General features: G+C 42.3%; 1 protein-coding gene across 1 annotated transcript in view; it reads right to left on the bottom strand.

Annotated features, from left to right (window-relative positions):
* Positions 1–15,000, bottom strand: part of cacng2b (calcium channel, voltage-dependent, gamma subunit 2b) — a 20,565-nt gene that overhangs the window by 5,405 nt on the left and 160 nt on the right. The window contains exons 1-2 of the mRNA XM_084426557.1: positions 14,016–15,000; positions 2,016–2,099 (exon numbers count right to left, since the gene is read on the bottom strand). The exon at positions 14,016–15,000 is cut by the window's right edge and continues 160 nt beyond it. Coding sequence (XP_084282683.1) covers positions 2,016–2,099; positions 14,016–14,226 — 295 coding nt within the window. The 5' untranslated portion in view covers positions 14,227–15,000. The remainder of the gene's footprint in view (positions 1–2,015; positions 2,100–14,015) is intronic.

The following is a 15,000-nucleotide window of genomic DNA, read 5'->3' as shown; positions in this document are numbered from 1 at the left end:
TCATACACACACACACACACACTAACCCGACCCCTAAACCTACCTATCATACACACACACACTAACCCGACCCCTAAACCTACCCATCATACACACACACACACACACTAACCGGACCCCTAAACCTACCCATCATACACACACACACACACACTAACCGGACCCCTAAACCTACCCATCATACACACACACACACACACTAACCCGACCCCTAAACCTACCTATCATACACACACACACTAACCCGACCCCTAAACCTACCCATCATACACACACACACACACACACTAACCCGACCCCTAAACCTACCCATCATACACACACACACACACTAACCCGACCCCTAAACCTACCCATCATACACACACACACACACACTAACCCGACCCCTAAACCTACCTATCATACACACACACACTAACCCGACCCCTAAACCTACCCATCATACACACACACACACACACTAACCGGACCCCTAAACCTACCCATCATACACACACACACACACACTAACCGGACCCCTAAACCTACCTATCACACAAAACTTTCTGCATTCTTACATTTAAAAATATATATAGTTTAGTGTGTTTATTAACCCGTTTCCCTCGTGGCAACCGATGCTCCTCAAAGCTGATCAGGTTTTACTATCCTCGTGGGGACATTAAACCTGTACCTGTACACACACACACACACACACACTGCTGAACGGTTTGAACTGCAGTCATCACTGCATCTGATTGGCAAACACACACACACACACACACACACACACACACACACACACACACACGTCAGTTCAGATGTCCAGTTCATCTGTCACACACACTGCAAAATTAATTATTCATATGTCCTTCCCTCAACTCTGACCTCTAATCAAGAGATGTATAGTGTGTGTGTGTGTGTGTGTGTGTGTGTGTGTGTGTGTGTGTGTGTGTGTGTGTGTGTGTGTGTGTGTAACAATGCTGCCAGAAACCACACGATTGATTGACTGATGACATCACAGCATGAGGTCACTACTTCCTGTCCAGTGACATGACATCACTCATCGATCTGTGTGTTCATCAGCCTCAGTTTAGGCCTCAGAACTGATGATGTAAAGAGGTCGTTATAATCAGTTTTATATAATGTATAAACGTGTGTGTGCTTCCTAGAGTTGAGTTGTACAGCATCTGTGTCTCGCTCGTCCTGTATTGCGTGAGGATGAGGAGATGAGGATGAGGAGATGAGGAAGAGTGCAGGGCATTTCAGAGTTCTGACCCATATAAACTGCAGAGAAATATTTATAGAAATAAGTGACCTAATTAAACACTTAAAAGAGCAGCAGCAGCTCTGAGCAGCAAACCATTATCCTCTCTCTCTCTCTCACACACACACTCTTCATCATCATCATCATCACACTTATAACACACACACACACACGAGCAGCAAACCATTATCCTCTCTCTCTCTCTCACACACACACTCTTCATCATCATCATCATCACACTTATAACACACACACACACACACGAGCAGCAAACCATTATCCTCTCTCTCTCTCTCACACACACTCTTCATCATCATCATCACACTTATAACACACACACACACACGAGCAGCAAACCATTATCCTCTCTCTCTCTCACACACACACTCTTCATCATCATCATCATCATCATCACACTTATAACACACACACACACACACGAGCAGCAAACCATTATCCTCTCTCTCTCTCACACACACACACACTCTTCATCATCATCATCATCATCACACTTATAACACACACACACACGAGCAGCAAACCATTATCCTCTCTCTCTCTCTCTCTCACACACACACACTCTTCATCATCATCATCATCATCATCATCACACTTATAACACACACACACACACACACACACACTCTTCATCATCATCATCATCATCATCACACTTATAACACACACACACACACACACACTCTTCATCATCATCATCATCACACTTATAACACACACACACACACACACACATGCATGTTTGACTTACGCAGGAAATACTCTGACGCATCGGCTTGATAGTCCGCGTCTTCAGGGAAGTGGTCGATCTGTTTACACATGCCTTTAAAATTACCTGAGAAACACAAAGAGACATTCATAAAAAAGCATAAGTATAAAAAACCAACATAATTTTTAAAAGCTGAATTCTCAGTAAAGAACTAGACTACACATAATCCTCAGATAAACCAATCAGAGAAGACCCTGTTACCATGGAAACTTAAATTATGATTAGTTACTTCTGAATGACATCATCGAGTCGAACGACACTCTTTTCAAAAGTTTGAGGTCTGTGGGATTATTGTCTTTTTTTTAAAGGAATTATTTCTTTTATTCCGCTAGGATGAATTACATTGATCAAAAGTGACAGTAAAGACATTTATAATCATACAATAATATATCTAAAGTTTTATATTTTATAACATAATATGTAATATTATTAAATATTTGGCTTGAACATTAGCGCTCCAGCCCCAAATGCTGAAGGTTGTTGCTGACGTTGATTTGTAAGGACTGAACCTGCAGCTGACCTCTGACCCCTGACCCCTGTCACATGATCTCTCTTCCCCTGTAGGATAACTGCAGTTCTCTGTACACACACTCACTCTCTCTCTCTCTCTCTCTCTCTCTCGGTTTTGCTGCTGTATGCATGTATGTTGCATAACTGCATTACATAATTCACTGTTATCCACACGTGAGTGTGTGTGAGTGAGTGTAAGTGATTAGGAGCGTGTCTGACAGGATTACCCTTATTCCAATGATCTCTAAGATCAAACACACACACACACACACACACACACACACACACGTCACTAATATCTGTAGGATGAAGCAGCATTAATGCCTCAGTCCTGATGACATCATCATCTGATGCACAAACACACTGTCAACATTCCCAGCATATGTGAGGAATCACATACACTGAGACAGTCAGACGGGCATTTCACACCCACTCAAAGGTGACACACACACACACACACACACACACACATACACACACACACTGGCCCTGTGTGTGTCGTCACCTTTCTTTGGGAGTGAAATGTTCTCAGTGGAGCTGGAACCATCTCAATACCCATCTGTCTGTCTGTCAGCAGCACTGTCTCACTGCATCATCATCTGTCTCACTGCATCATCATCTGTCTCACTGCATCATCACCCGTCTCACTGCATCATCACCCGTCTCACTGCATCATCATCTGTCTCACTGCATCATCATCTGTCTCACTGCATCATCATCTGTCTCACTGCATCATCACCTGTCTCACTGCATCATCACCTGTCTCACTGCATCATCACCCGTCTCACTGCATCATCACCCGTCTCACTGCATCATCATCTGTCTCACTGCATCCTCACCTGTCTCACTGCATCATCATCTGTCTCACTGCATCCTCACCTGTCTCACTGCATCATCATCTGTCTCACTGCATCATCATTTGTCTCACTGCATCCTCACCTGTCTCACTGCATCATCATGTCTCACTGCATCATCACCAGTCTCACTGCATCATCATTTGTTTCACTGCATCATCATCTGTCTCACTGCATCATCATCCGTCTCATTGCATCATCATCCGTCTCACTGCATCATCACCCTTCTCACTGCATCATCACCTGTCTCACTGCATCATCACCTGTCTCACTGCATCATCATCCGTCTCATTGCATCATCATCCGTCTCACTGCATCATCACCCTTCTCACTGCATCATCACCCGTCTCACTGCATCATCACCTGTCTCACTGCATCATCACCCGTGTCTCACTGCATCATCACCCGTCTCACTGCATCATCACCCGTCTCACTGCATCATCATCTGTCTCACTGCATCATCATCTGTCTCACTGCATCATCACCCGTCTCACTGCATCCTCACCTGTCTCACTGCATCATCATGTCTCACTGCATCCTCACCCGTCTAACTGCATCCTCACATGTCTCACTGCATCCTCACCCGTCTCACTGCATCATCACCCGTCTCACTGCATCATCATCTGTCTCACTGCATCCTCACCTGTCTCACTGCATCATCATCTCTCACTGCATCATCATCTGTCTCACTGCATCCTCACCTGTCTCACTGCATCATCATCAGTCTCACTGCATCATCACCTGTCTCACTGCATCATCACCTGTCTCACTGCATCATCACCTGTCTCACTGCATCATCATCTGTCTCACTGCATCATCACCTGTCTCACTGCATCATCACCTGTCTCACTGCATCATCATCAGTCTCACTGCATCATCACCTGTCTCACTGCATCATCATCAGTCTCACTGCATCATCACCTGTCTCACTGCATCATCATCTGTCTCACTGCATCATCACCTGTCTCACTGCATCATCATCAGTCTCACTGCATCATCACCTGTCTCACTGCATCATCTCCTGTCTCACTGCATCATCACCTGTCTCACTATCAGTCTCACTGCATCATCACCTGTCTCACTGCATCATCACCTGTCTCACTGCATCCTCACCTGTCTCACTGCATCATCATCAGTCTCACTGCATCATCACCTGTCTCACTGCATCATCACCTGTCTCACTGCATCATCACCTGTCTCACTGCATCATCATCTGTCTCACTGCATCATCACCTGTCTCACTGCATCATCACCTGTCTCACTGCATCATCATCAGTCTCACTGCATCATCACCTGTCTCACTGCATCATCATCAGTCTCACTGCATCATCACCTGTCTCACTGCATCATCTCCTGTCTCACTGCATCATCACCTGTCTCACTATCAGTCTCACTGCATCATCACCTGTCTCACTGCATCATCACCTGTCTCACTGCATCCTCACCTGTCTCACTGCATCATCATCAGTCTCACTGCATCATCACCTGTCTCACTGCATCATCACCTGTCTCACTACATCATCACCTGTCTCACTGCATCATCACCTGTCTCACTGCATCATCACCTGTCTCTCTGCATCATCACCCGTCTAACTGCATCATCACCTGTCTCACTGCATCATCACCTGTCTCACTCTTCTGCCAGCCCAGGTGTAAAGTCTGACCTTGATTGATTGACTGTAATAACTGTATGAGAGTCTGAAGGGAATCAAACACACACACACACACACATTGATTGAATCGTCTTGTATCTCGTAAGTGAGTGTGTGACACAGATCTCAGGCTCATTTTAATCTCCTCTCACTGGAACAGAAGCAGTTTTTACAGACCCAGAAACTGATCAGATGAAGAGCACAAGAGCTTCATGAAACTCAGTTTCGCTTCCATGGTTTCGCTTCTCAATTCAAGCGTCAGCAATAAAGAGAATGAAATAATGAATGATTGCCTCATTTAAGTGCAACAATATTGCGATATTAGCACTGCAACAACAATTAATCAATAAAATCGATAACCAATAAAAAATAATTGCCTGTCACATCATCTTACAGCACTGAACAACACATGAAATTACATATTTCATGGACGAAACACAAAACACAAACCCTGCCTCAGCAAAATGGAAAACAAAAACTGTAATTTTGTTGTTGGACATTAAATTTAGGTTTAGAATCCTACATGTGAGTACTTTTATGAGAGCAATAACTGTAACTTATAGAATGTAACTGGATATCAATGTAAGAAGAAATGCTGAAGAAATTACAGTAACAGAGGAGCGAATGTGTGTTAACTTCGAAAAATGTCAGTAAAATAGAGAATAAATTTGCCTTTTTATCAGATTAATCAAAGAAATAAAGTGACAGATCAATCAATTACCAAAACAGGCCGAGACCCCCCATCTGACCCGTATCCATAGCAACTGAGGGGTCAAAGGTTAAAAGCTTTATCTGCAAATCTCCAAGGAGAGATTAAACCATCCTGATCTCAGACCAGAAAGAAAACACAGGACGAGAGAGAGAGAGAGAGAGAGAGAGAGATTCATGTGACATCATAAGGGGTAAGATCCTGTTCTCCTTGATTCTGATTGGTTGATTCTCTCTCTTATGTATAAACTGGCTGAATCTCATGCATTCAGTAGTTTGGGGTCGCTGAGATGTTTAATGTTTCTGAAAGAAGTCTCTTGTGCTCACCAATGCTGCATTTATTTGATCAAAAATACAGTAAAACAGTGAAAATATTATTCCGATGTAAAACAGCTGTTTTCTACACTGAACAAAATTATAAACGCAACGCTTTTGTTTTTGCCCCCATTTTTCATGAGCTGAACTCAAAGCTCTACGACTTTTTCTATGTGCACCAAAGGCCTATTTCTCTCAAATATTGTTCACAAATCTGTCTAAATCTGTGTTAGTGAGCACTTCTCCTTTGCCGAGATAATCCATCCACCTCACAGGTGTGGCATATCAAGATGCTGATTAGACAGCATGGTTATTGCACAGGTGTGCCTTAGGCTGGCCACAATAAAAGGCCAATCACACAGCACAATGCCACAGATGTCGCAAGTTTTGAGGGAGCGTGCGATTGGCATGATGTCCACCAGAGCTGTTGCTCGTGAATTGAATGTTCATTTCTTTACCATAAGCCGTCTCCAAAGGCGTTTCAGAGAATTTGGCAGTACATCCAACCGGCCTCATAACCGTAGACCACGTGTAACCACACCAGCCCAGGACCTCCACATCCAGCATCTCACTTCCAAGATCGTCTGAGGCCAGACACCCGGACAGCTGTTGCAACAATCGGTTTGCATAACCAAAGAATTTCTGCGCAAACTGTCAGAAACCGTCTCAGGGAAGCTCATCTGCATGCTCGTCGTCCTCATCAGGGTCTCGACCTGACTGCAGTTCCTCGTCATAACCGACTTGAGTGGGCAAATGCTCACATTCGATGGCGTCTGGCACTTTGGAGAGGTGTTCACTTCACAGATGAATCCCGGTTTTCACTGTACAGGGCAGATGGCAGACAGCGTGTAAGGCGTCGTGTGGCTGAGCGGTTTGCTGATGTCAACGCTGTGGATCGAGTGGCCCATGGTGGCGGTGGGGTTATGGTATGGGCAGGCGTATGTTATGGACAATGAACACAGGTGCATTTTATTGATGGCATTTTGAATGCACAGAGATACCGTGACGAGATCCTGAGGGCCATTGTTGTGCCATTCATCCACGACCATCACCTCATGTTGCAGCAAGATAATGCACCACCCAATGTTGCGAGGATCTGTACACAATTCCTGGAAGCTGAAAACATCCCAGTTCTTGCATGGCCAGCATACCCACCGGACATGTCACCCATTGAGCATGTTTGGGATGCTCTGGATCGGCGTATACGACAGCGTGTTCCAGGTCCTGCCAATATCTAGCAACTTCACACAGCCATTGAAGAGGAGTGGACCAACATTCCACAGGCCACAATCAACAACCTGATCAACTCTATGCAAAGGAGATGTGTTGCACTGTGTGAGGCAAATGGTGGTCACACCAGATACTGACTGGGTTTCGGACCCCCCCATTACAGTAAAACTGCACATTTGAGAGTGGCCTTTTATTGTGGCCAGCCCTAAGGCACACCTGTGCAATAACCATGCTGTCTAGTCAGTATCTTGATATGCCACACCTGTGAGGTGGATGGATTATCTCGGCAAAGGAGAAGTGCTCACTAGCACAGATTTAGACAGATTTGATAACAATATTTGAGAGAAATAGGCCTTTTGTGCACATAAACAAAGTCTTAGATCATTGAGTTCAGCTCAAGAAAAATGGGGGCAAAAACAAAAGTGTTGCGTTTATAATTTTGTTCAGTGTATGTGAATATATAGTAAAGTGTAATTTATTCCTGTGATCAAAGCTGGATTTTCAGCATCATTACTCCAGTCTTCAGTGTCACATGATCCTTCAGAAATCATTCTAATATGATGATTTGATGCTCAAGAAACCTTTATGATTATTATCAGTGTTAAAAACAGTTTCAGATTTCTGTACAAACCGTGATGCATTTAATTGATAGAGGTAGTTTAAGTATCACTTCAGGTACTTCTACACACTGAAACACTTCTGACATTAATCATGTTCATCCAGATCAAAAAGTCGTCAATCTAATCAAATACCTCCAGTCACAAGCTATATACTCATAAAGTCAGTCCAACTGCGACTCTAAAGAACAAAACAATAAATCCTAATGTACACTAATCAACATAAATAACCAGATGGATGAACGTATCTGTGACCAATATAAAAGTTACCAATCTAAACGATTCAAAAAGAGAAGCGCCCTACGAAATATTGATGCAGAGACACTTTTACTGTATGTGTGTAATTCATAATCTGCTGCATAATGTGTTTCCAGAATAATAGTTTTTAAATAAACAGTTTTTTTCATGAATCATCTATTCAGAAAAAGCAAAGTGACAGAATAAACTGACATTTAAATCAGACGTTATGCTGCTAAAACAAACCATAAAAACCTGGCCACACGAGACTGATGATCTGCAGCTCAGTGAGGTCACAGGGGTCAGAGGTCACCGCTGACAGTGACATAACAGGCCATCAAACATCCCTCAGGACACTCGAGCTCCAGCTGACCAGAACACTGACTGATAGAATCGTCACACAAATGCTCAACACGACGTATTATTTTACGCAACAGAACATGGACATAAAAATGGTGTAGAACAAAGTTTTCTCAAAGTTATGAACAAACGTTCTTCCAGTAACATTAATAGAACATTCACTTAGTGTTCTCTGGACTTTAATAATGTTCTCAAAATATCAGCACAAAAACATTATTTATACATCGTTCATGGAATGTTTTTTAAATGTATCTACTTGTTTCGGAACGTTCAAAAGTAACGGTTCCATAATGTTTGAAGAATGATACAATGGAATGTTCACTTAACGATCATATAAGAAAAAAAAAAACATTTAAAAAACTGACTGTACAGAGAACAATAACTTAAAGTCCCACTGAAGTGCCTTATAACAGCGGTCCCCAACCTTTTTTGCGCCACGGACCGGTTTAATATCAGACAATATTTTCACGGACCGGCCTTTAAGGTGTGGCGAATAAATACAACAAAATAAAATGATACGACCGGCATAAAAACTGGGGTATTTTTTAAATATAATAATAAATGTGAATCCAATGTGTAGGCCTACTCACAACTTTATTAGCAGCCTCCGCGTAACATCGCGCATAAAGACAACTGAGAAAGCCTGAACACAAACAAAATGCCCCCCAAAAGAAATAAAATCTCCATGTTTTCTTTCGTTTTGAATTGTTCTGTTTAAAAGTAGACATTTCAAGCTTTCTATATATGTCTCAGGTCTGTGAGGCAAGTAGGCTACCTTACGCTGAGTTTCGGTTCATTTATGAGACGAGCTCCAGTTCACGTGCCGGCATCTCCGTGTCGTGATTATCTATTTTCTGCTATATTTACTTCTTATTTATTAAATCCAGGCAATTGGATAAATTAAAATTAATCCACAATTAATACAAAACGAAATTCACTTTAAAGAAAGGCTTTGTGCTTTCTGTTTGAGGTCTCAGTGAAAGTTTTAAAGCAGTCTTTTAGTGCCGCTTTCAGAGTGCTCACGTCCGTAACGGGGAACTGTCCCGTCTGTAACATTTTTTTTTTTGTGTGTGAAATAAATTTCTAAATAAATGCGACTTATAGTCCAGTGCGACTTAAGGGCCTTACACACCGGGACGAATATCGGCGCGCGTTATTCGCCAGCGTTTTTCAACGCGTTTTTTGTGTTCACACCCAAGCGATTTTCGCTGACGATGAGCCGAGTGAACATGCAAATTCATTCCCTGACATTAGATGGCGCGATTGTCAAACGTTCGTGGGAAAAAGTTACAAGCCTATGTACATGAAAGACAATTAAGTAAAATGAAACTCACCATCAAGGCCCATTTGCTCTGCAATACCACTCCATAACAGTTCTCTTTAATCAAGATTTTTGTAGTCGCGTTGTCATATAGTTCTTTATGTTCAGACACCAACGAGGCCAGCAGCTCTACATTCATCTTGCCTTGCATCTTCCTCGTCTTATTTCTTCCCAGCAGTGTAGACGCTATCTTCTTCGCCTGTATGTGTGCTCGGCAAGACCGTTTTGTGTTTGAGCGCCCCCAAGTTGTGTTTTACTGTAACTTCAGAAGCTCCAGACACGTGAGCAAAAGCGCCAATCTCATTGGTCGGATAGTTTTTGACGCGGCGCGTCAAACCAAAAAAACGAACCCGAGGCGTTTTTTAAAAATTACGCTTTTACGCGTGGCGTTTTTCGCGTCGGTGTGCACACTCACATTGGCGCCCTTTGTTTAGTCATGAGGCGTTAAACGTCGGCGAATATCGCGCGCGAAATTCGTCCCGGTGTGAACAGGCCTTTAGGCTATATATGTTTTTTCTTCTTCATGACGCATTTTTCGACTGATGCGACTTATACTTCGAAGCGACGAAAATACGGTAAGTTATTTATTCTTTCTGTGCGGCCCGGTACCATATGTCCCACGGACCCGTACCGGTCCGCGGCCCGGGGGTTGGGGACCCCTGCCTTATAACACGCAGCTTTGTTTGATGCATTGACGTAATTTCCACTGAAACAGGAAGCTAAGGCGGGGCATATTGAATGGCTCCTCCCCCTTTTCAAACAGCCAATAGCGTTTAGTTCACCTCACAGACTGACAGCACCATGGAAGCGAATCTGAGCGCTGATGATACGCTGAATTAAACAGTAGAGATGTGAGTAAATTCTAGCCATTTCATTCTTAACCAACGTACAAGAAAAACTAAATAAAACTTGAGCGTTTAAGCAACTGAACACACACTCCAACACATATTACGTGACGTTTACCGCTCGCTTCGGCCACGTGCTGTTTATAGCATAGGGGGCGGAGCTTCAGATTCTAGAGAGCATTTGATTGGACAGAAGATGTGATGAGAACCGGTGATGTCATAAAAATCCATGACCCATTTTAGCGGAAGTGAGAGACTTTAGTTTTGAATGCTTATATCTCCTAAATGCCCATTTTGTCATTGTTTTGGAACACACCAGCTTATTCATAACATTAAGGCTAACAAATTCATACTAAAAGATAAAAAACGTACATTTTGATTCCAGGGGGCAATTAAAGGGAACATTAGCTAAACGTTCTTATAATATATTTTAGTTAGCTGGGAATATTTTACAGTTTGGTTTGTTTCATCATTACGATCAGGCAGGGTTCATGTTAGGACACCGAAGACAGTGAACCCGGTCGGGAGGAAGACATGCATGTGCTAACCTGAATTACTCAGAATAACACAAGAATTACTCAATCCTGCTGGATCCGTTCGCCACATTAAACCAAGAGTTATTTTGATTGTTACAGAGATCACTAAATATAGGCTAAGACAGTAAATTCAAAGCACATTGTGCAGAGATTTAATAAAACCCTTCATAAATACGTTCCCTCTGACTTATGGTTGATATACTCAATAAACTGAATTTCAACCAGAAATGAATGAATAAACTGAAGTCAGGCTTCACTGGATTCATTGATCAGGCCGAGATCCGTCATATAAACCAGCACACATCACTCGTGTCTCAATCTGGGTCCAGTGAGGCTAAAAAAAGCAGAATTATGAGATAAAAAGTCGCAATTACCTTTTTTATTCCTTTGTGGAAACAAGCTTCAATAGTACTCTTACTCTCAAAGAGCATTAATACTCTAAAAACTGCTAAATGGTACAGTCCGTTCTGCACTTCTTTAGTGTGTTCTCTGCAAGTATTCATTAATATTTTACACTAGTAGCTAAAGCCTCACATCTGAACACAGCAAACGCTGACCCTGCTGCAGAGAGCCTGACTGACAGCTGTCAATCACACTGAAAATCAAACAGGAAGTCCTTCCTGAGGCTTGAATATGTGGACTGAACATTCAATACAACAGGTATAATTTTAAAGAATCTTTATGCAGCTCTTCATTAAGGACAGTAAGAGCATTACACGATATTAAAGTCGAGCTGAATAGCGACACTGAACCTGTTTCATAATAATCTGATGATGAGCTTTACACAGTTATTGAACTCAACTGAATTGATCTGAATTGTCTTTTTAGAGCTGAATCAGGTTTTTTCTCATATTTGATTTGAGTATTTTCCTGTTTATTTAAAGTCAAGTTGCTTTTAAACACTCTGAACTCTAGAAATAAATCTTCCTTCCGAAGATTTTCTGTGAATGACGACTTAAACGTGAACCTGTTACTCGCACAAAACTATCACATGACTTCGGAAGACTTGGAATACCGCGCTCAACCCAGCTGACAAAAATACTTTCCAAGAACGCTTCGCTAACGTTCCCGTTAAGTTATGAAAACGTTCTTTCTGAATGTTCTCAGTTTAAAAAAAAAGAAAACGTTTTTCTCTTAGTTATTCGAACGTTAATGTAACGTTCCATTGTATCATTCTTCAAATATTATGTTCCTTTCCGTTACTTCTGAATGTTCTCTGAATGTTCCATGAATGATGTATAAATAGTGTTTTTGTGCTGATGTTTTGAGAACATTATTAAAGACTCTGAAAGAACGTTCTATTAAGGTTAGTGGAGGAACATTTGTTCATAACTTTGAGAAAACCTTGATGCTTTTATCGTCCTTCATCGTTATGATCAGTGTTGGGGAAAGTTACTTTTAAAAGTAATGCGTTACAATACAGCGTTATTCTCTAAAAAAGTAACTAATTGCGTGACTTAGTTACTTTTTATGGAAAGTAATGTGTTGCGTTACCTTTTCTCACCTGGGATCAGCTTGCTTATTTGGTTTTAATCATAATACAATTTTTTTTAATTGCCAAATATTAATGCCCTTTCAAAACCAAAAGTGAACTGAATAATGTTTCCGCCACAGAATGAGACATTCTAAAAGATAATTACGGCTTTTTATCTCACAAATGCGAGTTTACATCTTGCAATTCTGACTTTTTCTCACAACTGCGAGATATAAAATCCGAGTTGCGAAATATAAACATGCAATTCTGAGAAAAAAAGTCAGAATTGTGAGATAAAAAGTCCTTTTTAGATAAAAATCAATTACCTTTTTTGATTTTTTATTCTGTGCCCGAAACAAGCTTCCATTTATTCACGTTCAAGAATCAGATGAAGGAGAAGAAATCAAACACAAATGTGATGTTTATCTAAATTCGAATGGTTGAACTGTATCATCAGCAGCAAAGATATTGGTTAATAAAGTGAGATATATAAAGTAGGCTATATTTTTATGACTGAACGCATTTATTTATTACAGGTTTGCGTGTTATTCTGAGTTTGCATTTGACTGTTTTTATTCTGTTTGATGAATGCTGAATGTGTTTTTGTGCAGGTGAGATGAGTAAATGCACGCTCACATTTAACTAACAACCGTCATGTTCACACACAACACCTCTGCATTTACTCCCGATTTCTCTCGACACGAGGACAGGAGGGATGTCAGTCAAAGTAATTTGAAAAAGATACTTAGCTGTAAATTTAAAAGTTATGCGTTACTTTACTAGTTACTTGACAAAAGTAATCTGATTACGTTACTTGTAATGCGTTACGCCCAACATTGATTATGAGCTATAAAGATCCGCACAAACAGCAACATAGTGTCGGCCCAGATCCGGCCCACACATGGATTCCACACGGCCCGGATGTGGGCCGGATCTGGGCCGAAACACTCTCTGGGATTCAGATGCAGAACAACAGCAGGATTTCGATCTCCTACCTTCCCTGTCAGAAAAAAAGTCATTTTTGCTTATTCGTATGGTCGAATTGTATCATCAGCAGCAAAGATATTGGTTAATAAAGTGAGATTAAATACATAAAGCAGGCTATATTTCTTACAATTTAGCATATTTAATTATTGGAGGTTTGCGTGATATTCTGAGCTTGCATTTGATCCCGTTTGATGGATTCTGAATGTGTTTTTACACAACATAGTGTCGGCCCAGATCTGGATTCCACACGGCCCGGATGTGGGCCGGGTCTGGGCCGACACTATGTTGCTCTCTGGGATTCAGGTGCAGAACAACAGCAGGATTTCGATCTCTTACCTTCTAGACAGCAGGTCCTCCACAGGCCTGAGTGGGTCATCACCTCCTCGTTTTTCTTGCCGGTCTCGTTCTCGTTGCTACTCTTCGTTTTGCAGACGCCGCGCGAGTACAGCCAATAGTCGGTTCCCACGGCGATGGTCATCAGACTGAAGGCGGCGAAGGCGCCCACCGTGGTCAGGAGCATCTGCACCCCGCGCTCAAACACTCCCATGCTGCCGCATTCCACGAAAGGGGAGACCCCTTTCCTCTTGATGTATAGGAAGTAAATATTTGTAAATTTAAGGGGACAAAGAAAGAAGAAACAAGGAGCCTGAGAGCCGAAAAGGGCCCTAGAGGAGTAGGGGCCAACAAAGGGCCGATGAATTGAGAAGGAAGACAAGAGTGCGGGTCAACCTGCACCTACATACTAACCCAACTGATTATGATTGGCTTTGAGTGGCACTCAATGCGAAGCTGAACATACTGCCATTCATCTTCACTCATTCTGGCCTGATCAGGCACGAGCCGTTAAATCCTCCGGAGTCCGGACTGATGAATGGAAATCAGAATCACGTTCCCGAACCGCTGCCGGTCGAGTGGTGGCGCGCGCATCCATGAATCTAAAACCCGGAATATTCCAACAATGCGCGATTAAAAACGACAGTTTGGGTTCGAAATGTGATTAGAACGAGACACGCGCGTCGACTGAATCAATCCATCCTGGCGATGATGATGATGATGATGATCAAAGAAACGAACGGGTTAAAAAAAATAAAGGATAAAATCACTCGGTTTTTTCTTCTAAAATTCTGATCTCCAGTTTCCATATGTGTCCGTTATGTCGTCGAATGTTCGCGAGGAAAAGAGCGAGCGATCATCATCACGCCACATGAACCGGGTCGCGCGCGCTCCACCGCAGCCCTGCTGTTCTCCGGTCCACGGAACCGGTCACATCACACCCGGTGGCCGATCCGCAGCCCACCCGCTCCATAAACCACACGTACAA

This window comes from Rutilus rutilus, assembly GCF_951802725.1.
Source record: "Rutilus rutilus genome assembly, chromosome: 12".
NCBI lineage: Eukaryota > Metazoa > Chordata > Actinopteri > Cypriniformes > Leuciscidae > Rutilus > Rutilus rutilus.
This window is presented reverse-complemented; position numbering and strand designations above follow the sequence as displayed.